Below are 24,661 nucleotides of genomic sequence, written 5' to 3'. Positions count from 1 at the left end.
GGTCTCAGCTTCTTCAGGGACCAAACCACAGCAAAGGCCTCCCTCTCAATGGCACTCCAACGCTGCTCCCTGGGGAGTAACCTCCTGCTAATGAAAGCAACAGGCTGGTCAAGGCCATCATCATTTGTTTGGGACAAAACTGCCCCTATCCCATGTTCAGAGGCATCTGTCTGCACAATGAACTGCTTAGAATAATCTGGAGCTTTTAGAACTGGTGCTGAGCACATTGCTTGTTTCAGGGTGTCAAAGGCCTGTTGGCATTCCACAGTCCAGTTCACTTTCTTGGGCATTTTCTTGGAGGTGAGTTCAGTGAGGGCTGTCACAATGGATCCATATCCCTTCACAAACCTCCTGTAATACCCAGTCAAGCCAAGGAATGCCCTGACTTGAGTCTGGGTTTTTGGAGCTACCCAGTCCAGAATAGTCTGGATCTTGGGTTGGAGTGGCTGAACTTGGCCTCCACCTACAAGGTGGCCCAAGTAAACCACAGTTCCCTGCCCTATCTGGCACTTGGATGCCTTGATAGAGAGGCCTGCAGATTGCAGAGCCTTCAAAACCTTCTTCAGGTGGACCAGGTGATCCTGCCAGGTGGAGCTAAAGACAGCAATATCATCAAGATAAGCTGTGCTAAAGGACTCCAAACCAGCAAGGACTTGATTCACCAACCTTTGGAAGGTGGCAGGGGCATTCTTTAAACCAAAGGGCATAACAGTAAACTGATAATGCCCATCAGGTGTGGAGAATGCTGTTTTCTCTTTTGCTCCAGGTGCCATTTTTATTTGCCAGTACCCTGCTCTCAAGTCAAAGGTACTTAAGAATTTGGCAGCACCTAATTTATCTATGAGCTCATCAGCTCTAGGAATTGGATGAGCATCTGTCTTGGTGACAGAATTGAGCCCTCTGTAGTCCATACAAAACCTCATCTCTTTCTTTCCATCTTTGGTGTGAGGTTTGGGGACTAAGACCACTGGGCTAGCCCAGGGGCTGTCAGAGCGCTCAATGACTCCCAATTCCAGCATCTTGTGGACTTCCACCTTGATGCTTTCCTTAACATGGTCAGACTGTCTAAAGATTTTGTTTTTGACAGGCATGCTGTCTCCTGTGTCCACATCATGGGTACACAGGTGTGTCTGACCAGGGGTTAAGGAGAAGAGTTCAGGAAACTGTTGTAGGACTCTCCTACAATCAGCTTGCTGTTGGCCAGAGAGGGTGTCTGAGTAGATCACTCCATCTACTGAGCCATCTTTTGGGTCTGATGACAGAAGATCAGGGAGAGGTTCACTCTCTGCCTCCTGATCCTCATCTGTTACCATCAACAGATTCACATCAGCCCTGTCATGGAAGAGCTTAAGGCGGTTCACATGGATCACCCTCTTGGGGCTCCTGCTTGTGCCCAGGTCCACCAGGTAGGTGAACTGACTCTTCCTTTCTAGCACTGGGTAAGGGCCACTCCATTTGTCCTGGAGTGCCCTGGGAGCCACAGGCTCCAGAACCCAGACTTTCTGCCCTGGTTGGAACTCAACCAGTGCAGCCTTTTGGTCATACCAAAACTTCTGGAGCTGTTGGCTGGCCTCAAGGTTTTTGGTTGCCTTTTCCATGTACTCTGCCATTCTAGAGCGAAGGCCAAGTACATAGTCCACTATGTCTTGTTTAGGCTCATGAAGAGGTCTCTCCCAGCCTTCTTTAACAAGAGCAAGTGGTCCCCTTACAGGGTGGCCAAACAGAAGTTCAAAGGGTGAGAATCCTACTCCCTTCTGTGGCACCTCTCTGTAAGCAAAAAGCAGACATGGCAAGAGGACATCCCATCTCCTTTTGAGTTTTTCTGGGAGCCCCATGATCATGCCTTTTAATGTCTTGTTGAATCTCTCAACCAAGCCATTAGTTTGTGGATGGTATGGTGTAGTGAATTTGTAAGTCACTCCACACTCATTCCACATGTGTTTTAGGTATGCTGACATGAAGTTGGTACCTCTGTCAGACACCACCTCCTTAGGGAAACCCACTCTGGTAAAGATACCAATGAGGGCCTTGGCTACTGCAGGGGCAGTAGTCGACCTAAGGGGAATAGCTTCAGGATACCTAGTAGCATGATCCACTACTACTAGGATGTACATATTTCCTGAGGCTGTGGGAGGTTCCAGTGGACCAACTATGTCCACACCCACTCTTTCAAAGGGGACCCCCACCACTGGAAGTGGAATGAGGGGGGCCTTTGGGTGCCCACCTGTCTTACCACTGGATTGACAGGTGGGGCAGGAGAGGCAAAACTCCTTAACCTTCTGGGACATATTGGGCCAGTAGAAGTGGTTGACTAACCTCTCCCACGTCTTGGTTTGCCCCAAATGCCCAGCAAGGGGAATATCATGGGCTAAGGTCAGAATAAACTCTCTGAACGACTGAGGCACTACCACTCTCCTAGTGGCACCAGGTTTGGGGTCTCTGGCCTCAGTGTACAGGAGTCCATCTTCCCAATAGACCCTATGTGTTCCATTTTTCTTGCCCTTGGACTCTTCAGCAGCTTGCTGCCTAAGGCCTTCAAGAGAGGGACAGGTTTCTTGTCCCTTACACAGCTCCTCCCTTGAGGGTCCCCCTGGGCCTAAGAGCTCAACCTGATAAGGTTCAAGTTCCAAAGGCTCAGTTCCCTCAGAGGGCAGAACTTCTTCCTGAGAAGAGAGGTCCCCTTTTTCTGACTGTGTTGCAGTTGGTTTCCCAACTGACTTTCCTTTTCTCTTGGTAGGCTGGGCCATTTTTCCAGACTCCAGCTCTACTTTTTCACCCTGTGCCTTGCATTGTGCTCTTGTTTTTACACACACCAGTTCAGGGATACCCAGCATGGCTGCATGGGTTTTTAGTTCTACCTCAGCCCATGCTGAGGACTCCAGGTCATTTCCAAGCAGACAGTCTACTGGGATGTTTGAGGAGACCACCACCTGTTTCAGGCCATTGACCCCTCCCCATTCTAAAGTTACCATTGCCATGGGATGTGCTTTAGTTTGATTGTCAGCATTGGTGACTGTATAAGTTTTTCCAGTCAGGTATTGGCAAGGGGAAACCAGTTTCTCTGTCACCATGGTGACACTGGCACCTGTATCCCTCAGGCCCTCTACACTTGTCCCATTAATAAAGAGCTGCTGCCTGTATTTTTGCATGTTAGGGGGCCAGGCAGCTAGTGTGGCTAAATCCACCCCACCCTCAGAGACTAGAGTAGCTTCAGTGTGGACCCTGATTTGCTCTGGGCACACTGTTGATCCCACTTGGAGACTAGCCATTCCAGTGTTACCTGGATTGGAGTTTGGAGTGGAACTTTTGTTGGGACAGGCCTTGTCTCCAGTTTGGTGTCCAGACTGACTACAGTTTCGACACCAGGCCTTTTTGGGATCAAAGTTTTTACCCTTGTACCCAGGATTGTTTTGTGAAGAGGCTCTGGGCCCACCCTCCTGTGCAGGTTTTTGGGGGCCTTTAGAAGACTCTTGACTATTTTTATTTTTGGCTGTCTCACCACCTTTCCCCTGGGGAGGTTTTGTGACCCCTTTCTTTTGGTCACCCCCTGTGGAAGTTTTGGACACCCTTCTTTCCCAATTCTTGGGGAGAAATTGGTCCTTGGTCTACCAGATGCTGATGCAGTTTATCATTGAAACAATTACTTAACAGGTGTTCTTTCACAAATAAATTGTACAGCCCATCATAATTACTTACACCACTGCCTTGAATCCAACCATCTAGTGTTTTTACTGAGTAGTCTACAAAGTCAACCCAGGTCTGGCTCGAGGATTTTTGAGCCCCCCTGAATCTAATCCTATACTCCTCAGTGGAGAATCCAAAGCCCTCAATCAGGGTACCCTTCATGAGGTCATAAGATTCTGCATCTTGTCCAGAGAGTGTGAGGAGTCTATCCCTACACTTTCCTGTGAACATTTCCCAAAGGAGAGCACCCCAGTGAGATCTGTTCACTTTTCTGGTTACACAAGCCCTCTCAAAAGCTGTGAACCATTTGGTGATGTCATCACCATCTTCATATTTAGTTACAATCCCTTTAGGGATTTTCAACATGTCAGGAGAATCTCTGACCCTATTTATGTTGCTGCCACCATTGATGGGTCCTAGGCCCATCTCTTGTCTTTCCCTCTCTATGGCTAGGATCTGTCTTTCCAAAGCCAATCTTTTGGCCATCCTGGCTAACTGGATGTCCTCTTCACTGGAGTTATCCTCAGTGATTTCAGAGGTGTTGGTCTCTCCTGTGAGGGAACCAGCATCTCTGACTATTATTTTTGGAGTCAGGGTTTGAGGGACCCTGTTCTCCCTAGATAGGACTGGTAGGGGGGAATTTTCCTCCAAGTCACTATCCTCTTCCTCTGAGTTGCCACCCTCAGAGGGGTTGGCCTTTTCAAACTCTGCCAAAAGCTCCTGGAGCTGTATTTTGGTAGGTTTGGGGCCCATTGTTATTTTCTTTATTTTACAGAGTGACCTTAGCTCCCTCATCTTAAGATGGAGGTAAGGTGTGGTGTCGAGTTCCACCACAGTCACATCTGTGCTAGACATTTTGCTTCTAAAAGTTGGAATACTTTTTAAGAATCTACAACTGGTTCTAGAATCTAATTCAAACATTTACAAACTTTTAAACTCTAAAAGAAATGCTAAACAGGATCTAACACAAGGCCCTAGCAGGTCTTTTAAGAATTTAGAAAACTTTTCAAATTGCAAAAATCAATTTCTAATGACAATTTTGGAATTTGTCGTGTGATCAGGTATTGGCTGAGTAGTCCAGCAAATGCAAAGTCTTGTACCCCACCGCTGATCCACCAATGTAGGAAGTTGGCTCTGTATGTGCTATTTCAAAGTAAGGAATAGCATGCACAGAGTCTAAGGGTTCCCCTTAGAGGTAAAATAGTGGTAAAAAGAGATAATACTAATGCTCTATTTTGTGGTAGTGTGGTCGAGCAGTAGGCTTATCCAAGGAGTAGTGTTAAGCATTTGTTGTACCTACACATAGACAATAAATGAGGTACACACACTCAGAGACAAATCCAGCCAATAGGTTTTGTTATAGAAAAATATCTTTTCTTAGTTTATTTTAAGAACCACAGGTTCAAATTTAACATGTAATATCTTGTTTGAAAGGTATTGCAGGTAAGTACATTAGGAACTTTGAATCATTTCAATTGCATGTATATTTTTCAAGTTATTGACAAATAGCTACTTTAAAAGTGGACACAGTGCAATTTTCACAGTTCCTGGGGGAGGTAAGTATTTGTTAGTTTTACCAGGTAAGTAAGACACTTACAGGGTTCAGTTCTTGGTCCAAGGTAGCCCACCGTTGGGGGTTCAGAGCAACCCCAAAGTCACCACACCAGCAGCTCAGGGCCGGTCAGGTGCAGAGTTCAAAGTGGTGCCCAAAACGCATAGGCTAGAATGGAGAGAAGGGGGTGCCCCGGTTCCGGTCTGCTTGCAGGTAAGTACCCGCGTCTTCGGAGGGCAGACCAGGGGGGTTTTGTAGGGCACCGGGGGGGACACAAGCCCACACAGAAATTTCACCCTCAGCAGCGCGGGGGCGGCCGGGTGCAGTGTAGAAACAAGCGTCGGGTTTGCAATGTTAGTCTATGAGAGATCAACGGATCTCTTCAGCGCTGCAGGCAGGCAAGGGGGGGCTTCCTCGGGGAAACCTCCACTTGGGCAGGGGAGAGGGACTCCTGGGGGTCACTTCTCCACTGAAAGTCCGGTCCTTCAGGTCCTGGGGGCTGCGGGTGCAGGGTCTTTTCCAGGCGTCGGGACTTAGGTTTCAGAGAGTCGCGGTCAGGGGAAGCCTCGGGATTCCCTCTGCAGGCGGCGCTGTGGGGGCTCAGGGGGGACAGGTTTTGGTACTCACAGTCGGAGAGTAGTCCGGGGGTCCTCCCTGAGGTGTTGGTTCTCCACCAGCCGAGTCGGGGTCGCCGGGTGCAGTGTTGCAAGTCTCACGCTTCTTGCGGGGAGATTGCAGGGTCTTTAAAGCTGCTCCTTGAAACAAAGTTGCAGTCTTTTTGGAGCAGGTCCGCTGTCCTCGGGAGTTTCTTGTCTTTTTTGAAGCCGGGCAGTCCTCAGAGGATTCAGAGGTCGCTGGTCCCTTGGAAGGCGTCGCTGGAGCAGAGTTCTTTGGAAGGCAGGAGACAGGCCGGTGAGTTTCTGGAGCCAAGGCAGTTGTCGTCTTCTGGTCTTCCTCTGCAGGGGTTTTCAGCTAGGCAGTCCTTCTTCTTGTAGTTGCAGGAATCTAATTTTCTAGGGTTCCGGGTAGCCCTTAAATACTAAATTTAAGGGCGTGTTTAGGTCTGGGGGGTTAGTAGCCAATGGCTACTAGCCCTGAGGGTGGGTACACCCTCTTTGTGCCTCCTCCCAAGGGGAGGGGGTCACAATCCTAACCCTATTGGGGGAATCCTCCATCTGCAAGATGGAGGATTTCTAAAAGTTAGAGTCACCTCAGCTCAGGACACCTTAGGGGCTGTCCTGACTGGCCAGTGACTCCTCCTTGTTGCTTTCTTTGTTCCCTCCAGCCTTGCCGCCAAAAGTGGGGGCCGTGGCCGGAGGGGGCGGGCAGCTCCACTAAGCTGGAGTGCCCTGCTGGGCTGTGACAAAGGGGTGAGCCTTTGAGGCTCACCGCCAGGTGTCACAGCTCCTGCCTGGGGGAGGTGTTAGCATCTCCACCCAGTGCAGGCTTTGTTGCTGGCCTCAGAGTGACAAAGGCACTCTCCCCATGGGGCCAGCAACATGTCTCTAGTGTGGCAGGCTGCTGGAACTAGTCAGCCTACACAGACAGTCGGTTAAGTTTCAGGGGGCACCTCTAAGGTGCCCTCTGGGGTGTATTTTGCAATCAAATGTACACTGGCATCAGTGTGCATTTATTGTGCTGAGAAGTTTGATACCAAACTTCCCAGTTTTCAGTGTAGCCATTATGGTGCTGTGGAGTTCGTGTTTGACAGACTCCCAGACCATATACTCTTATGGCTACCCTGCACTTACAATGTCTAAGGTTTTGTTTAGACACTGTAGGGGTACCATGCTCATGCACTGGTACCCTCACCTATGGTATAGTGCACCCTGCCTTAGGGCTGTAAGGCCTGCTAGAGGGGTGTCTTACCTATACTGCATAGGCAGTGAGAGGCTGGCATGGCACCCTGAGGGGAGTGCCATGTCGACTTACTCGTTTTGTCCTCACTAGCACACACAAGCTGGCAAGCAGTGTGTCTGTGCTGAGTGAGAGGTCTCCAGGGTGGCATAAGACATGCTGCAGCCCTTAGAGACCTTCCTTGGCATCAGGGCCCTTGGTACTAGAAGTACCAGTTACAAGGGACTTATCTGGATGCCAGGGTCTGCCAATTGTGGATACAAAAGTACAGGTTAGGGAAAGAACACTGGTGCTGGGGCCTGGTTAGCAGGCCTCAGCACACTTTCAATTGTAAACATAGCATCAGCAAAGGCAAAAAGTCAGGGGGCAACCATGCCAAGGAGGCATTTCCTTACATGCGCACACACACAAACTTACAATGATCTCTCTTTATAGGTGGCCCCATCAATTTCATGTGTGGCTCCTCTAAAATTCACTCCTAGAGATGTCACTGACCTAAAGTCCATCTCACACACCTCAGGTGATTGAGTCCAGGGAAAGAAAATTATACCCTCCAGGAACTTCTTACTGTAATTCCGTCTACTAACAAATAGCAACTTCACCAGATACCGGGCCAGCTCTTCAGACCACCGGTCCTATACATTGCTCCTCCTTTCCTCCCTCGAGCCAGACTCCCAGATGAATTCTTGGAGAGGAAGTTTTGTAGTTAAAATGTAGTATATGGCTAGGAAAACAACAGCTCTTAAAAAAAACAGAAATATAAGTGGGCAGGTCAAGCGGTCCCGATGTCTTCACCCCCCATGGTGAAGCCACAAAAAACATGTTCATCTCAAGAGACAATTAGGATGCAGGCTTATAGTAGATTTGGAATCTGGCAGATTCATGCAAAGTGCTCACTCACTGTCAATCACTTTAACAGCGCTGAAGTCAGGTTTAACAGTTAGCGAGGAAGTAAAGTCATCAGAATGGCAAACGGTACCACTGCCTGTGTGAGCTCGTATTAAACTTCATTGGCAGGCACGAGTAGGCAGCCACCTCAGCATCACCAGCCTTTGGGCCAGCATTCAAATGACATAGAAATGCCAGCCAGTATCAAGGAAGGTGCCAGGTCCTACACTTGTTTTGGTAGTCTTCTGAATTTGCAGCGGTTGGCAAATGGGTGGCTCTCCTCATGTCCTCCACTGAGTGGAAAAGAAACTGGCCTGCTGTCTAAAAAGGAAACCTCGACCTCCAAAGCGACCCTTAGTGATTTCAAGGGTTAGTTGGCTGACCAACTGTCTGAGCTACAAGGAGAGAACAAGCTCCAGATGCCTCCCTGCAACTGTACAGCTCGACCTGCTGCACCATATGTGCCTGACCCTGCTGCTGGACCTGCCTGAACCCTGAGGGCTTCTGCTGGAGTAAGTTCCTGTTCCCCAAGAGGGTCCTCCCCAGATCCTGGACCCTTGGCCGGCATTAGTTGAGATCATCTTGTGAAGAAAAGTAAAGACATGAAGATTTGGGCTCTTCACAACTGTGAATGGGCCAGTTGCACCAAGACTCTGCCTCCCACGACGACGGCCAATGCGAATCTCCAGTGAACTTGACTCTTCATGCTACAGTGAGCTCCAACAACGACCAGCAATGTGAGATCTTCGTGCTACAGCAACGACAGCCATGGTGACAGGCAACGCGAAGCTCCGGTAGTAACTGTCTGCAACACCCGATCAGATCTTTGCACTACATGACGACCATTCACAACTCTCTCCCTGCTCCTTGTGGCGTCTGGAACTCTTCATGTCAGACTTTAAGAAGGGAACTATTTTAGGGGGTCTAACCAGGTTCCTATAGCAACCTCGTGCTCCATTGAGGTCAGCCTGAACTTGTGACTTTTCCCCAGTCTAGCACAAGCAGATGACCGTAAGTGGCTATTTGTGCTTTTAGGCATATCACTATCTAAAACTGATTGGATTTGTGCTGTTATGCTATTTCAACTCTGCACTCCGCTTGGAGCATTGAGTTATCTGCTAGCCCCACCAGCGGAGCTCACCCGGTGCGCGCTGCACCCCATAACTGGGCTGCAGTGTGCACCAGAGCAGAGGAGGGAGGCAGCCACTGGAGAGGACTCGTCGTCGCAGTCAGACGAGGAGGAAAGGAGGACCCTCTGGAAGACCCAAGTAAGGCCTTTTCTCTTTCTTTGTTGTGTGGTTGTTTGTGCTCATTGGTGCACAAACAAGGACTGAAACAGCATCTTTTGCTGCCTACGGCCCTGGCCTGAACCCAGGCCAGGGCCGTAGGCAATGAAAGCTGCCATTTCAGGCCTCTTGTGCACCAGCCTGTCCTGTGTGCACTGCACGTGGGGCAAGCCGTTGCACAACTGGCATGGCAGCATTTTCTGCCTACAGCCCTGGCCTGAATTATGGCCAGGGCCATAGGCAGATAAAGAAAGCTGCTGTTTCAGGCATCTTGTGCACTGGCCTGTCCCGTGTGCAGTGCACAAGGGGCCTGAAGCAGCAGCTTTCACTGCCTACGGCCCTCCTGAATGTATCCATCTCGCAAGCGCTCAGCAGGGTCGGGCCTGGCTGACTAGACCCGACCCTGCTTAGCGCTTCTGAGATGGGCCAATTCAGGAGGACTCCGCGGGCATGCAACTCCAGCTTCACGGAATTCCACAGAGCTTTTTTCAACTCTGCAGAATTCCGCAAAGCCGGACTCCGTTCACCCCGCCCATGCCTAAATATAACATAACTCCCACCAAGGCCCACTTTCAACTATCATGTCACCCTGTACCTTGATAATAAAGTAGTTTTTGGATGTTCCTTTGAGGGAACCTCGTAGACATTTCAGAGTGTTCTTTTTAATTGATTATAAGTGACCCAAGTGTGTTAAAATGAATCGTCTCAAACATACATTTCTGAAGGCTAGTTGATACAGTGTATCATTATCAACAGCATTGGGGTAAAAGAGCTCATTACCATCAGGTGCATATTCCAGGGCACTTCCGGATATTTCTCGTTCTCCCACCAGCCAGACATAGCCTGGCCCAGTCATGTTTAGGAATGCCGCTGATCTGTATACTGCACCTGCATCTTCCTCACTGAAAAAACAGGATATCAAAGATTTATTGGTAGAAGTGCTATGCTATAGAACAGAGCATGGAGCCAATGTCTTTGTGTTGAAAGTACATACTGCATTGAAAAGTGATGAAACAGAGGATAACTGGTAAACCATATTAATAAAAATATGATACACAAAGTAACAAGTAAACTATAACTATCAAGAATCGGAAATCTGAATGTAGTAGAGGATATTGCAGTATCAAGGGACTAAGGGCCAGATGTATGAAAGGATTTTACCCATTCTGTGTCTATGGGAAAATGCTTTAGTACATATGGCCCCAAATCATTAAACCAATGGGTTTTCTTCTAAATATGGTTCTTCAACTAGCTTCTCTTTTAAAAATGTCTTCTACAACTAATGGCTTTTAGTAAAAAAATGTCTTCCCCAACTAATGACCAATCAGAATTCTACAAACCCATAGTGAGCTCTCATTCTCCCTGCACCTCAAAAGCTAAGCTATCCTCCAAAGTAATGCATATTCCCCACCCCCTGAAAAGATGAAAATAACATAGCTTCAATAGGTTCCAGCAACTCATAGGTGCTCATAGTCTTCTAATCATCTTGGAGGCTTCCTCTTATTACTATGGCATACAACACCTTAAGGTTAATGCCAAAACTCCTTCTCTTCCTGCCTCTATTGGTAAACCTCAGTTGAAAAGAAGACTATACCACTTTCAACCAAAATCAACTTTCACTCACCTCAATATGCTTGGGATAGACCCATCATCTGGTACTAGCAGTATCTTGGCACAAAGAGTACACTGTAAAACATTTTCACAAGCCTAAGATTCAACACTAAAACACAGCTCTTCTAAGCTATTTCCCCTTTTATATAGAAGCCAGGGCCAAGTGGCCTCATGAACTTGGTGATAGAAAATTACAACAAAACAACATTTTCCCCTTTCAGATGTATGTAAAAATGTACAACAATTGACCGACTTACTGAATGAAGCAGGGATGCAACTACCCCTAAACTTTTGGTGAGCGAAGAGGAGTACCCATCTTGAGAGTCTGGTTCAAAATTATTTTGTGTGGGCCCTCTTGACTTATCGATTCATGTAAGGCTCTCTTAATTCATCGATGCGCAGCATTTCTTACAAGCACACTACCAGCAGATCTCTTGGAAGGTGTCACCTCTATAAATTAGTTTTAAAGGTCTCTTTGAAGGTTATTCCCGTGACTTAGGAACAAGGACAATGAGTTCCAGAAAGCAGTCCCTGAAAGGAAAGGAACATGTTCTCTGCCTTGAATTTGGAGTTTAAAGTGGGATGCAAAGGAGGAACTGGTCCTGATCCTTAACTGTCCACTTCGGTGAGATAATGAGAATCTGTTAGTAGGGAAGCAAGGATGCACCTGCAGCCCAGCTTATAATGTATCCCGAGGTGGACGCAGAGCCAATGGAGAACACTCTGGGGGTCATTCTAAGTCTGGCGGGCGGCGGAGGCCGCCCGCCAGACTTCCCCCTCCAAAATACCACTCCGCGGTCGAAAGACCGCTGAGGGTATTTTGGGATTTGCCCTGGGCTGGCGGGCGACCGCCAAAAGGCCGCCCGCCAGCCCAGGGCAAATCAACCTTCCCACGAGGACGCCGGCTCAGAATTGAGCCGGCGGAGTGGGAAGGTGCGACGGGTGCAGTGGCACCCGTCGCGTATTTCAGTGTCTGCAAAGCAGACACTGAAATACAATGTGGGGCCCTCTTACGGGGCCCCTGCAGTGCCCATGCCATTGGCATGGGCACTGCAGGGGCCCCCAGGGGCCCCGCGGCACCCCCTACCGCCATCCTGTTCCTGGCGGGAGACCCGCCAGGAACAGGATGGCGGTAGGGAGTGTCAGAATCCCCATGGCGGCGGAGCGCGCTCCGCCGCCATGGAGGATTCTCAAGGGCAGCAGAAAACCGGCGGGAGACCGCCGGTTTTCCGAATCTGACCGCGGCCAAACCGCTGCGGTCAGAATGCCCTGCGGGGCACCGCCGGCCTGTCGGCGGTGCTCCCGCCGACCCTGACCCGGCGGTCTCAGACCGCCGGGGTCAGAATCAGGGCCTCTGTACCTGGGGAAGTGTTTTCTTCTTGCAGGCTAAGTCAAGACAGATCACAGCATTCTGCGCGTTGTGCCACCAAAGACTTTTAAGGTGTAAGACCTGCATATAAACAGACGCATTACTGTTAGCAGGAATTGACTGCTTCTCCCAAAACAAGTCATTTGTGGGTTGTCAAGCAATAGATGGAGAAAGGAATTTAGGGGCATATTTATTCTTGTTTTGCACCGAATTCGCATCTTTTTTTTATGCAAATTCAGGGCAAAACTAGCTCCATATTTATACTTTGGTGCTAGACCCGTCTAGCGCCAAAGTTATGGAGTTAAAGTCATTTTTTGGACGTGGAAAAAATCACTCTATGGCCTTAGCACCGTATTTATCCCCCTGTGCTAAAGTCACGCATGAGGGGAAGGAGGAATCAAATAATGGTGCAAAGCTTGCATTTAACGCCTGGGTCAGGGCAGGCATTAGGGGAATTGTGGGCAGAGCCCTTCCCTGGCCCCAGGGACACAACCACCCACCCCCACCCACACCAGAGGGACACCGCAGGCTGGGGACCCATCCCAGGTAGGTCCCGTTAAGTATATATATATTTGTTTCCCTCTTGGGGGCCCTAACCTGGGCCCCCTGCATGGCACTGGGGGGCCCAAATAGTGAAAAAGTTTTTTCACTATTTCCAAAAAGCACTTTAGCACTGGTTAATACGTTCCTGCAGGGCTCTTGTTATCAGGAGTAAAGTGTGTGGAGTCCTACAAACCAACCAAAATGGGTTCATAAAACTGGAGAGTGAAGGCAAAAAGCTGTGGATGACCTTGCAGAAAGGGCCAAGTCAAACAGGGACATATCCCAGAGCAGGGCATCTGGTCCTGGTCTTTGCTAGTCATTAACCTGAGGCTGAGTGTTGTTTAACTCCAGTGCTAAAGTGCTTGTGGTCTCTCCTTAAAACATGGTGGAATTGACTTACACCCAAGTGACATATTGATATTACTTGTAACCCCTAGTAAACTGGCACAACCTGTGTCCAGGGCCTGTAAATTAAATGCTACTAGTGGGCCTGCAGCACTGATTGGGTCACCTACTTAAGTAGTACTTTAAACATGTCTCAGGCCCGCCATCGCAGCCTCTGTTTGCAGTTTTAAAAACTGCTGTTTTGACATGGCAAAATAAACCTTTTGCCCGACCCAAACCTTCTTTTTAATACATGTACTCCCCTAGGGTAGGCCCTGTCGAGCCCCGGGGCAGACTTCTGTGTATTTAAAAAGTTGGACATGTACTTTTAAGTTTTACATGTCCTGGCAGTGCAAAACTCCTAAATTCATTTTTCACCACTGTAAGGCTTACTTCTTGCACAAGATACCATTGGAGTTACCTTATTCCATTTAATCAGTGATGGCTTCCAAATAGGAACAAGTAACCAGTTCATGGTTGGTGTCTTTGGGGTTGTAATGAAAAATCCTCTCTTAAGCTAAAGTCGGATTTCAAAAAACAATTTTGAAAATACCACTTTTAGAAAGTTGCCATTTTCCTGCTATTGCCATTTAATGCCCACTGTCTGTCACTGGGTCACATGACTGGGTGTAGTTGGAAGTTGGCTTTCTGTATTTCCCCTAGACAGTCACGCAATAGAGGGCGTAGGTATTCCTGAATGGGCCATCACTGGTAGGATGGGAGGGCAGAGCTAGGCACTCCCCTTTTTGCACTTAAATAGGGTGTGTCCTGCCTCCACACAAGGGGTTGCATACCCTCTATAGTTAGTGTGGAGCCAGGGCAGGGGAGGCAGGAAACCTGTGTACTTTAAAGGTGAGCCTCTAGAAGCTTCTCCCATTTCAAAGGAGCAATCTGGTAAAAACATATTTGATCCAAGTGGTGCCCCTCAGGTACTGGACCCTTGGTGTGGCCTCAATGGAGCTGAATTGAAGGTGTAGGGCTCTTTGTGACTGTGAATGGGTCGATTGGTGTCAAAATCAAAACGTCAGCCCAACTCTTTGCGCTACAGCATCAACCACTTGTGATGAGTTGCACTGCGAAGCACTAACACAACCGCTTGCGATGACAACAGGATCTTCAAGCAAAAGCAGTACCGGTCTGCAACACCAGGTCTGCTCTTCGTGCTACATTGTCAACCGTCCAATTGTTTGGAGTGCCACTTTGAAGCTCCGGCCCAACCGTTCGCAAAGACTGTATGCAATGCCAGGCCTCCTCTTCCCGCTACATGGATGACCATCTGTGACATTTCTCTGCTCTTCGTGGACCCCTCCCCATTGTGAACAGGACCCCTGGTGACAGGCTAAGAAAGTCACTTTTCAGCTGGACTAGCCTGGACCCTGTATCTGGCCAGTGATGCATCACGGTCTGCCTGAATTTGTGACTTTCTCCTGGTCTCGCATGACCAGATAGCCACAAGTGGCACTTTGGACTTTTTGGTGCTATTTCCACTTAAATCTTTAAAATTACACATCTCTGATTCTACTGATTGCATTTTTATAATTTTGGCCTTGAAATGTTTATTAAATTGTGCTCTGTGTCTCTAGACTCATGTGGGAATTTTTCTTGTGTTGTGTTTTCACTTTCTTACTATTTGAAATGCTTCCTAAATACTTGAAATGCTGCCTCTAAGTTAATCCTGACTGCTCTGTGCCAGGAGAAGAGATAGTTGAGCGTTGGTTAGTTTGGGGTTTGCTTGTGCCTCACCCTGACAAGGATTGTGGTTGCTGCTTGAATAGGGTTTCACCTCCTCAACCAGTTACCCAATTTCTCCCAGTCCCCTATAAAAATCAAAAGAACTAATGGAAAACTGGAACAAGGTTCTGCCTTTTTAATACATCAAGGCCCTTCCCTGAAGTCCTGAAGGGTCAAAGTCAGGGGGCAAAGAAATCTGGTGACCTTCAAAATAGTATGTAACCATCACTATGCTGTTCAGACATCCCTTCAGTCGTAGGGTCAAATTAACTGTGTTAGTGTTTCTCCGCTTCTGAATTTTTAATAGGAACACCACTCTCATGAATAAGATGATACATTTAGATTTTTGTCGAACAGCAATACATGAATTCTGTGAAGTAGATATAGTCAGTGTTTTAGTTCCTTTTTTCTAATTTTCTAAGTCTGTATAATGTTTTTCCTATGGAGGAAAAGAGGAAGGGCTCATTTGGAATGTTCCGTCGAAAACTTAAGTTTGATTTGTTTGTTTCCAAGTACATGCTATTAACATATAGTTAATGTACAAACAATTATTACAGAATAAACAACTTTAACAAAATACAAAATTTACCTTGCTGAGAGGATGATGACTCTTGCTTCCAGCTCCTTTGCTTCCAGCAACAGTGAGGTCACATTTTTTATTCCAGGGTTAAACTGGAGCACTTTTTCTGCCTGTGATTAGTGTGAGCAAAATGAATTAGTGCAATATAAAAATATCCCATAGCGTGAGCCATGCTAGTAAGATTAAAGGTTCGATAGATATGTATTTTATGTCAAATTGATAGAATTTTTATCTAGTCCTTTGTTCTGTTTCTTTCCCTTTTTTGCACTGTGCATGCAAATTGAAGTCAGTCAAGACCGGAAAAAAGGCGTGCATTCTATAGAAAATCAGAAAAAAAGAGTTTGGAAAATGCAATTGAAAAGTCAAATCAGTGTTTTTAAAAATAAAACAGAAAAAAAACAAAGAAGAAAACTTAAGAAAACTAATTAAAAAAAACAAGTATTGCACAGGTTTTTTTTTACCTTTGAGAGTAAAAGTGATTATCTTACACCAAAGAAATTTTGTTTCCAAAGAAAAAAAAAACTTGCAAGTTAATAATTGGTTCACATGCAATCCTCGTAAAGAAATCATTTGGCGCGGAGGGTCCGGGTAGGGTGGGGAGGGAAGCGGGACCATTTTGTCTTTGAGTATCCATTCTCAAGTTCAATCCAAAACTATCTCAACATAAAAGACGTGCTTCCGGAAACAGTCATGGATCTTGGGGGGTTTTGAAATTTTTGGGGTGTCTGTGGTTATTTGTCATTTTGCTAGTTAGACTTGATGGGCGACGTGCATTTTCCATGCATATATACCTTAGGTCCACGCCTGTTGTCATAGGAAAGTTGGTCGAGGTTTTCATAGTTCCTTTTTTTACTCTGATGAATAATGTGCACAGAGAAAATATGTAGACACAGAAGAATATTATAAACAGTTGAAAATGACGTGTAGTAAAGCAATCCAACATCCACCTCCTTTCTCCACTGCTCTCTAGAAAGGGTACATATAACACTGGAGCTTGCAAAAACGCACTACTGATGCTAGTGAATGTCTGAGGATCCTCATTTACTAAAAGGCGATGCTTAAAATGAGCAGGTACAGTTAGTTTAGAAGTGCCAGAACGTCTTACTTTTCACAAGTGCATGGACACTTCTCAGCAGAGCTTGGCAGGACAGTGTTAACATGGTTAAAATGGACTGCGATATTTTGAATAGTACCACAATTAGCCTTCTAGCCTGCTGTCATTGGCTATACCTCTTGTAAAAGGCCATCTTCTCAAGTTATAGGCCCAATCAAGAGGCGAGGACATACAACGAGGAAGGGGGCCTTGTATACCTGGTATAGACCTCTGCAGAAGGGCCATAATCGATTAGAACATTCAGCCCACTGAAGGTAGAGGGTACTCAAATATACAGGGAGAATTAGAAAACAAACATTGGAATGTTGGAGCAAGTGGCCTACACAAGCCATTATTGACTCTTAGACACTTCAGTGACTCTACTTCAGTCACATTACAGTGATCTTATAGCATTTCTGGACTGAACCTATACTTTTATTGAGACAGGCCAGCACTGGCACTTCTCAGAACGACTTCATTACTCTGAATATTCCAGTATTACCAATTATGAAAAAGCGTTCTATACATTTAATAGGAGGGGAAGGACATAACGCACAAGGATCCCTAAAAGTGTTTTACTTTTTAGTGAAGTCCTGTTGTGGTTAATTGAAAAGCATATGGACTTTTCATAAGAGAGCTCTATACAATTCGGAATTCACAAAAAGGTATTAATAATTATTATACCACGTAACAATAACATGATATTGATGCACCTCTCATTAAAGGCCTCAATTCCGTTTTTATAGCAGTTCTGGTCCTTACTCGTAGGTCGTAATATGTTTAATATGAAAATATTTCTTAGTAGGGCCCCAGTACTTTCGGAAGCGCTGTGCTAGAACTTGCGAGAAGTACTCGAAGGGAAATTGGTGATCCTTATAAACGGGGTCCCGTTACTTGCACTGCCGGGGTTGCTGACTCCCCAGTTCTTTTAATGAGACAATACTGGCAGATCGGAGCAGGCCCACAACACTTTTAATCGACTAACGATTCTACCGCATAGGGCTATAACACTGAAACTAAGACAATACTGGCACTTCTATTTACTTAAGATAAGGCAGGGAACTTAAAAGTGGCAGTACTTTAAACGAGGCAGTGTGTGCACTTTTAGAAAAGGGGTACAATCGGTTACATTGTGCAGTATCAGTATTTCTAAACAGCGCCCCAGTACTTTACTAGGACAGTAATAGCACTTTTCAGAGAAGCCCCGGGGGTTTTAACGGCAGAGCACAGTTACTTATCAGTGGAGCTCCGTAAGTCTAAGGGGATGATATGCGCACTTCTTAACTTATCACCAGTACCTTTAATGGGACAGGAGGGGCACATCTCTACCTACCACAACACTTCTGCACAGTGTTTCTTAACATTTCCTCCGTAGTTTAGGTGGGGCTTCCATGGCACTTTTAAATGTACTATACATTGAATGGGCTATTATGGGCACTTGCAGTGAGACTCTAGGCGCTCTTCTGATCAGGGTCCAATGCTTTAGTGGGACACTTCCGGCACGTCTCTGAAGGAAGAAAGCACTGTGACACAGCAAGTACCTGCAATATATTTTTTCATTTTAAACACTGCCAAAAGTAAGTGGGGAAAACTTGCATGTATTTCAGTTCACTGACTCACATTTGACTAAAACTGTATTATAAAGCTAATGTTATGGTGATTTTACTACTAGCTGTAATCAAAGCCCAAATATGATCAATAAAACTGCACATCTGAGTCCAAGCCCCTCAAAGGAACCTGTCCTTGTAATATTATGGTGTGTTGCCACCAAGGAAGATGCATGCCTGGCTCTGGTGACATCACTGGTGTGAGCCGCCCTAGAGACAAGGCATTGAGTTCTATGTGTTGACAAGTCTTGGGTTCTACGGAGTCAGACTGTGCAGTGTTAGTGCAGCCTTCGAGAGAAGCCATGTCCCATTTCTATTCAGAAGGACAAGAGGAAAGTTACAGGAAATAACTCTCAATGCACAAGACATCATCTGAGACTACAACACCCAACCTTTGTGGCGAACAAGGGGCTGCACCTGTTGCTACAACACCCAACCTTTGCGAATTACCCAGGACCGCATCTAAAGAGGCAACACCCAACTCTCTTGACATTCTGGTCATACTAAGATACTGAACTTTGCGCGTATCTTCTGAGAAAAGCTGTATCTGTTACTCGGTGTATTGACCTCTACACCACTAGGGGGTAATAGCAGGTAATAAAGAAAATAGGTAAAACGGGTGAGATGCTAGTACCTGACATTATAACCAGTTTGAAAATTTATTTTGTGTGATGTACTCACCCCTGCCCTGATAATATTGCCAATGTAACGAGTCAAGAACAGAGAGAATGGCGTGGCTTTGATGATGTCTGAATAGGATTAGGAAGGATGATTGGTTAGACTGGACCACTTCTCCAGATTGACTCTTTGTGATTCACAGTGATTGTTCAGTTTGGTTTCAACTGAGCAAAACGCAAATCAACACCTGCCATTTTGAACTGGGGTGAAGTAATTGATACTCCTTTTGTCGTGACAATGACGACGAAAACGAGGCAGAGGAGTTCTCAAGAGTCCTAATTGTTCTTCTCGTTGGGGAGAGAGAGAGGTTGTAAATATCAGAGCACCCGGTAAACTGTGATGCAGAGCCACAGGTCAAAGATGTCTTGGTGAAGGCTGACATGTAAGTCTATGCAACAATGCACCATTCAACCAGTATATTTATAGGACAGCCAAATATGGCCCCATGCTTATAACTTCGCCAATGAGAAGCAATGTCAAAGTTCCTAGACTGTGCTGCTCGGCTGCAAAAATCTATGAGCAGGAAATACCACCGAGCCAAGAGGGTCTTGAAGAAGGCTGACTCAGGTGTTATGTCCACATACGCCAGGTTGTTTACATTTATGTTGGTTAAGCAGTCTTATAGTGTAGCAAACAAGGACATTATGTTGCCCAATGAGAATAGACTGAAGGCTTCTCAACCACAATACAATGTTCAAGATGTGCTTCCTCCCAGGTCAGAATCACCAATATAGAAGAGATCATGTCAGAATATGAGGGTTCTCTAGTCTTTTTGTATAAGTACACACTTGCCTTATGAAAAACGTTGAAGCTAGTGTTTCATAAAGAAGGGCTATGAAGGGTCAGTCATATCACTCACAAGACATATCATTAACTCTTGAACAGACCTACTTGCTTTCAGTCAGGTTGCTGTATTGCGAACTAGAACAATTTCAAGGCAAGCAAGTCCGCTGCCTTTGGGGATGTTTGTTCATTAAAATTTGCAAGATAAAACGCTGTTCCATTAGCACACAATGCAGCCCCCTGCATGAAGCGTGCTTGAGAGCTCCATAGCGCTGCAACGAGCAGCACATGCGTTTGTGTCTCTCTGAATTATTTCTCCTGTGAATGGTTGACCTACTTTTCTGTAGCAAGAAATCGAATTAACACACTTGTGTTTGCTCCACCAAGTCGGTAGAGCAATAAATGTGCAGCATTATGGAAGGTAAAGTATGTGTTCTCAGGAGGATGTTGGCTGTACAACGCTAGCTCAGGATGAAAATTGTGCCATGTATCGGGTGCAGAGGTTCACTTGGGGACTTAAGGTCCAGTTAGATATTTTTCTCTGCTGCCTTACTTTAATTCCAGAATCAGAATTTAACAATATTTCCTTAATTATCTGCTCAATAGATTGATCATGAACTGTCTCAAAGAGTGAGGCTGGTAGACCATTGAAGGGCAGGTGAGCGGATCTTGTGGACAAGGGATGGACAATGTACTTTAAGGACTTGATGTTCTGTCCCAGTGTAGAGGAGAATAATGAGTATAAAGGTGAATGGGCAGTTTGGAGGCAGCATTGGAGTAGGATCAGTGGAGAAGCGGTCTAGGGAAAACATGGAAAAGAAGTTGTAAAGGATGGAGGCAAACGGACAGAGAAAGTCGGAGTGAATGGGAGAGCGGAAAAGAGTACGAACGAGTGCGAGATAGCCAGTGAGAAAGAAAAGAATGGTAAGTTCAAGGTAAAGTGAGAAGAAGGGAGAAGGAGAGAATGGGATGAACTGAGCTGGGTTACAGTGTGAAACCAAACACAATGAAAGAATGGAAGGTTCGAGAGATATTGGTATTTTTTAAAAATGTTGTCTTAAAAGGAGAGACCTGAGTAATGCAGAGGCGTTTGGTTTCTATTCAGACATCATCAGAGTTCTGGACCTCCCTCTTCCTTTGAGGAAATGAGTGGATAATTATTTGAATTGTCATGGACTGATACCAGATCCTGCATCCCTTCCCCTGCACTTCTGCACTTGTATTCCTCTCATGAAGGTCGGCCTTGAAATATAAGTGTAAAAAGTGGCACCTTTCTAAACGACTCAGTTTCCCTATGTCCCTTTCATATATTTATTAGTTTTTCATATATGAAATTACTGATATTCTGTTAACATGTCTACCCTAGTGCAAAACTTGAAACTGCATGTTGAGATCAAGAGACACCTACAGCTTATACATTGTACATCAGCATATCCATAAGTGTAGACTATAAGACATATGTAAGTAGATGGGAAAGAAAACATTTCATCCTAATAGCCCTTAAGGCTAAGCTAGCTACCCTTTAGTACACCCCTACTTCCAGCCACCCTACAGGAGCAATGCTGTAGAACTGCCAGAAGGAGGGCATAAAAATAACTAAACCTATTTTTCAGAAGTAGCATAATCTTTGCACTAACTTGATCAAAATAATTTCATCTTTTAGTGAGAATCCCCTTTGTTCTGTGCCCTGACCTTAAGCACTTGATGTATGAAATGTTGATTTCTACATATAACAAGAAGACATTTTCTGTGTGCCCAGCACCAGTACCACTTCCCAGTGAATTTCCCCAAGGAGCATGCAGATCTACAGATGATAAAAAATTGTGGAAGTGACAACGCCGGTTACCACACAATAAAAGCAGCATGATCAACACACTGCTGCCTAAGGCCCCTATCACTGATGAGAAGAAAGCATGCAACGCAGACAACACACTCCTCCCCGTGCATATGGTATTTAGGAATAGGTCAGCTATCCTTCTTAAAGGGATAGAGGGGAGATGTATACGTCCCTCCCCCGCCCTCTCTTTAGGAACGAGGTGTTCTTGAGTGCACTGGACTGTCCCCCTCCCCTATCATGAGAGACAGTGGAAACATCCGGCTGGTCACGACCTCAGTTCTGATTTAACTTTCTAGAAGCAAGACAAAAACACACAGTAGTGAGAGGAACACACAGGAAATAGCCAAACGTAAAGGCACGAAAGGAAGCACATTGGCAAGACAGTTAAAGAATGGGATGTTGTCGGGCATGGATGAAATGACCTTCTCCACCGGGCTGCAAGTCACTGCCTCCCTGGAGCAATTTTGAAAACAATTACAATCTTCTGTGACTTTTTTTCCACTATGAAGCTTCACCTACTCAAACTAAACACAGGAAAAATAAACGCATTTTTATAAACTTCATGCATCATAAGCTGCTCTTGGATTTCATGTTTTTTAACTGATAAAAGCACATTTGAACAGGGGCTACATTGATTGATATTAATGACCGGGTTCTGTATTGTATGGCTTCAGGTTTCTAATGGGATAGATCTACATTGAGAATTTAGATTTTTTTAATGTTCAGCCCAGGCTCCTTTTTTATCAACTACGTGAAGCTTTCTTAGAGGGAAAGTTATTGATTGGGATTTAAATCCGAAACTTAATTGAATACACTACGCTTTGTTAAGGAGCTGATAGTGCTTATTTAATGCTGTGACATGACACTAGCACCCAGAACGAGGTGCTAGTCAACACTCAATTTAGTTAAAAATTGACAACTTGATTGAAAGTACTGGAATGTCCTCCAAAAAATGAAAGGTACGAATATCAAGCGGTTACATTATAAAATGACCCATGATAGAAAACAGAGTGACTTTTCTTCTCTATCATTGGGCTTTCATAATAGTTCATAACTTTATTATTAAAATCCCTCACATTAGAAAACATAAGCAGGTAGGCCATTAAGGTGTGCTCAAAGAAAATTGTTTCTTGAGGGGCATTTTTCATGATGGTGGGTCATCATGAAGATTCGAACACAGTGAGTAATTTCTTTAAAAAATGTTCAGCAAATTCCCTCCTAGGTAATACCTTTGAAAGGATATTACATAAGAGTGATAGATGGGGCTACTTTGCATGACTCAAATATGCTGTTATTGCCACAGATAGCAAATAAAGTTAGTTGAAACACGAAATTTCTGTACACATAATCAGTCTTTAAAGAACTTAGGGCCAGATGTAGCAAAACGCCAATTTGCGACTTGCAAATTGCGAGTCCCTGCGACTCGCAATTTGCAACTCGCAAATTGGTATGCAGTATGGTGTCTCAGACACCGACTGCGACTCGCTATGGGGTCGCAATGACCCACCTCATTAATATTCATGAGGTGGGTCGCTAATTGCGGCCCCATAGCGAGTCTAGGCACTCGCAAACATGGAGGCCTGCTGTCGTCAGCAGACCTCCATGTTCGTGACTGCTTTAAATAAAGCAGTTTTTTTTTTTTTAAGTGTAGCCCGTTTTCCTTAAAGGAAAACGAGCTGCACTTAAAAAAAAACGAAACCTTTAGTTTCGGTATTTTTTCAGGGCAGGGAGTGGTCCGTTGGACCACTCCCTGCCCTGAAAAAATATTTGTGGGTCCATTCACAAAGTGGAAGGGGTCCCATGTGGACCCCTTCCAATTTTCGAGTGGGTTACCATCCACTTCAAGTGGATGGTAACTGCGAAATGGAATTGCATTCCACTCCGAATCGCAAATAGGAAGGGAACACCCCTTCCTATTTGCGATTCTGAAATGCATATTGCGAGTCGGTCCCGACTCGCAATATGCATTTCTGAATAGCAAAGAGGCTTTTGCGCCTCGCAAACGGCGATTTTCGCTGTTTGCGAGGCGCAAACCCTTTGCTACATCTGGCCCTAAGTGACCATGTTCAATATAGGTCACATTGTGGTTGAAGGTCCAATCTCCTTTCCTACAAAGAAGAATCATCTGTGTTGCTCTGCGGTCGAAAGACATTTTAGGTATCACCATTGTCTTGGCAACAATGGTGCTATTATGACTGGATCCAAAGTACGTTTGTCTGAATGACCATGAGGTTCAAACCAATTGGTAGAAAGGCATTTGATGGACACTGGTGAAAACATTATATTTTCTTAATCTTGACATAAAACGTTAATTACTTTTTATGTAGTGATGACACATCCAATGTCCTACTGTACCTTTTTCTTGCCAGCACTTTTCTTTTTCCCAGATAATCCTGCTCAGATCATCTTTTTCTATTTTGAATGTCTGAGTGCTGGAAGGGCAACAGAGAAAATCTATGGCTAATGAGTGTGATCTTTCTTACTTCTTATGTAGTCATTATTATTGAATTTCAAGAAGAAGACTTTCAGAATGAAGCTCACCACTCTGATCTGTAAAGTAGTCTTTGACTCCCACCACCATGAGTAACATTACGTGTGCTCCCAGGCTTTAAGTGTCTCATTATAATGTTCATTTTTGTGAAGTTTCTCTGAACAGAAGGCCCCACCGTGTTCACTGCTGAACTTCCACTAGTTCAGTTCTTTATCTACTTTCACTAAAGTAACCACATTTTAATACCAGTGTGTTGGACTTTTTTCCTTATCCAGGGTCATCCCCAATCTGTTTGCCTCCTGCCTCCAATTTTTTCTGACCTGCTGCTGTTGGCTTTTGAACTCTGAGCACTTTACCACTGCTAAACCAGTGCTAAAGTGCATATGCTCTCTGTTTAAATTGTATGTAATTGGTTCATCCATGATTGGCATATTTGATTTACTAGTAAGTCCCTAGTAAAGTGCACTGGAGGTGCCAGGGCCTGTAAATCAAATACTATTAGTGGGCTTGAAGCACCGGTTGTGTCACCCACATTAGTAGCTCTGTAATCATGTCTCAGACCTGCCACTGCAGTGTCTGTGTGTGCAGTTTTAACTGTAAATTCGACTTGGCAAGTGTACCCACTTGCCAGGCCCAAACCTTCCCTTTTCTTACATGCAAGGCACCCCTAAGGTAGGCCCTAGGTAA

General features: G+C 45.5%; 1 protein-coding gene across 9 annotated transcripts in view; it reads right to left on the bottom strand.

The window, feature by feature from the left end:
- The window catches only part of GRIN1 (glutamate ionotropic receptor NMDA type subunit 1), a 775,019-nt gene that overhangs the window by 531,274 nt on the left and 219,084 nt on the right, over positions 1-24,661 (bottom strand). For 6 of the 9 annotated variants that reach the window (XM_069241306.1, XM_069241313.1, XM_069241311.1 and 3 more), the window contains exons 4-5: positions 15,495-15,595; positions 10,048-10,169 (exon numbers count right to left, since the gene is read on the bottom strand). In XM_069241306.1, the coding sequence (XP_069097407.1) occupies positions 10,048-10,169; positions 15,495-15,595 (223 nt within the window). Of the gene's footprint in view, positions 1-10,047; positions 10,170-15,494; positions 15,596-16,276; positions 16,340-24,661 lie in introns of all 9 variants that reach the window. The other 3 variants (XM_069241305.1, XM_069241308.1, XM_069241309.1) reach the window with 1 other exon arrangement.

This window comes from Pleurodeles waltl, chromosome 6 (assembly GCF_031143425.1).
Source record: "Pleurodeles waltl isolate 20211129_DDA chromosome 6, aPleWal1.hap1.20221129, whole genome shotgun sequence".
Taxonomy (NCBI): domain Eukaryota; kingdom Metazoa; phylum Chordata; class Amphibia; order Caudata; family Salamandridae; genus Pleurodeles; species Pleurodeles waltl.
This window is presented reverse-complemented; position numbering and strand designations above follow the sequence as displayed.